A 2,372-nucleotide genomic window follows, 5' to 3' on the forward strand; every position below is an offset into this window, starting at 1 on the left:
AGAGCGACCTAGGAGACGGAAGAGTCTCCTTACCTTACAGCAGTTACGGAGGACACGAAAGAGTAGCTCATTTCATGCCGCAGCCCTTCCTTCCCTCCCCCAGACTGCACCTGCACATGAAGAGCAAATCGAAACCAGTCTATTCTAAACCATGGTCTCATTTATTTTGAGGGACCCAAAGCGAGAGCGAGGCTGAGACAGCATAACCAACAGAGAAACTTGTTTCTCAGCATGATTGCCCCTTTCTGGTGGCAAAGTCCTGGCTAGCACCTTCAGGATCACAAAGCTAGCTGAAAGTAGGGCATGCCCATTAAGCTTCCAATCCTTCTTACGCGGCCATGGGAGTTTGCACTTATCTTTCTCCTTTGGGTTTTAGCCAGAGTCCAGCCCTTTTGGGCACGATAACACAGCTGAATGGTTTAGCTCCTTTTGTTCCATCTGACAAACAACCTAGCCCTCCCCTGCCAGCAACAATACAACTGGAGCTAGGATTTGTGTGTCCTCTGAGCAAGGATACAGGCTTTCTGCCTTGCTGAGCTGTCTTTGCAAGGACTGCCAACACTCACAGCTGATTAAGCCTGCAGTGCTGCTTTTTGCTTTTTCCTGCTCGCAGACAGATGCAGAAACAAGCTAAGCAAAACAGCACACGCAGCTAGAGCTCTGCACCTAGGAACATTAAAGCAGACTATTAGGGATTAAATAAATTAAACCAGAGGGGAGCTTAACACATTCTCTCTAGGCTTCATTTCTACCTGGCATGCAATTCTGGGTAAGAAACATCCCAGCGTTTCAAGAAACACTGTATTCTGGAAGGTGGCTCAACGCAGTATACAGAAAGGCTTGTATTTGGAAAGCTTTTGCCACCACCACGTGGCTGAAACCGTGACTGCAGCCCACCAACTAACTGGAAGTTCAAACTACCAGCAAGGACCAGCCTCGCTGCCAGGGCAAACTGGGACAAGTGTTTGTAGGTTTTAGAGCCTGTGCCACATACCTAAACAAAGAGCATACAACCAATTATTAAATATTATACATTTTATTAACTTAGAACTCCAAAACACACTACTGACTTGCAGTAAGAATAAGGCATGAATTACTGCTGATAAGAACCTGCTAGCTAAGGGATTATACACAGCATATGCCCAACTTGCAAGAGATAACATGTTTTCTGTATGTTGCTGAAGTCCTGTCTGCTGTATTTCATCTCTGGCCAGCCCCAGAGGCTGGGTTGCTAGGGTTATCCTGGGCTTGATAGATGGAGCCTTGCTCTTTAAAGATCTAAAAGAAAGCTGAAGTGCTATATTATCTCCTTTAGTCCCTTCCTCCCCAGTTAGGTATCAGGCACAGAAATACTCAGCCCTTCACTGGGCAGACGCTCACACAGATGGATCACTAACTGCCAATTGCAGGCTATCTAGAAGCTGCAGGACAGCCTTCCTTCCCCATTATTCTCTTGGTGGGCAGACAAAACCTGGCAGCGACGTCGCACATTAGTCCAAGGTGCTATACTTCAACTGAAAGGAAGCAGGAGCCTGCTGCCTCTTTTCTAGTACCTTGGGGACACTGAAACAGATACTCAACCATGACATGCGGCATTTGGGATAGTGGCCTGTTCTTCCAATAGTCTCTCAGTAAAACACGTAGCTCCTGGCCACGGGCAAAGTGGGTGAAACTCAAACTTGATCATGAAATGGGATTCAGATGCAATAATGGATAGGAATCCCCAATTCAAACTGCCCTCCCCCCAGCACCTATATGTTATCCACTGAACAGGAATCAAGCTTTTCTTGAGAGATTAGCAACTAGGAACAGCTCTGGATGAGTGGTCGTGACAAGTCAGGCAAAAAAGCTTCCCAACGTGATTCCAACTGCAGGAGCTTTGAAAAAAACTTGATGAACGTGTCTGAATTCTCACAATGAGAAGCTAGTCATCAGCAGAGTGCCTCATCAGTGAGCCAAAGGACAAGGCAGAAACTCCTGGTACGTGACCAGCACAGATCCGTAACATCCGGAGAAGTCGCTGAGCAGTGGCAACTCGTATCCCTTCCAACTGGAAACAAAATGGAGAAATTATTTAATCAACAGAAATGAAGAAAAGCAGTGCTAAGCTGTGATAAAAGAAAGAATTGGAGCAGGCATTAAGTATGGTTCAGAGCGGCTAGCTACAGAAAACCCCAAACAGGCCCATTTACTCCCCTAATGTTAAGGAAGGTACAGTGCTGTCAGCTGAAAACCCTGAAGGGCTTGCCAAAGGCACAGATATTACCTGCTGGAAGGGAAGCAGTCTCTGAGGGTGTAATGATGAGTACATGGAAAAGTGAAGTGCGCTACCGCTGAATGCCAAACTCTCCCTCCAGCTCTTCAGATAAAGC

At 46.5% G+C, this 2,372-nt stretch overlaps 1 protein-coding gene across 1 annotated transcript in view; it reads right to left on the reverse strand.

Annotated features, from left to right (window-relative positions):
• Positions 1-1,029: 1,029 nt before the first annotated feature.
• The window catches only part of CENPM (centromere protein M), a 6,565-nt gene continuing 5,222 nt past the window's right edge, over positions 1,030-2,372 (reverse strand). Inside the window, exon 5 of the mRNA XM_009322011.1 lies at positions 1,030-2,050. Coding sequence (XP_009320286.1) covers positions 1,925-2,050 — 126 coding nt within the window. The 3' untranslated portion in view covers positions 1,030-1,924. The remainder of the gene's footprint in view (positions 2,051-2,372) is intronic.

The sequence above is a fragment of the Pygoscelis adeliae genome, unplaced genomic scaffold, assembly GCF_000699105.1.
Source record: "Pygoscelis adeliae isolate BGI_AS28 unplaced genomic scaffold, ASM69910v1 Scaffold60, whole genome shotgun sequence".
Lineage (NCBI taxonomy): Eukaryota > Metazoa > Chordata > Aves > Sphenisciformes > Spheniscidae > Pygoscelis > Pygoscelis adeliae.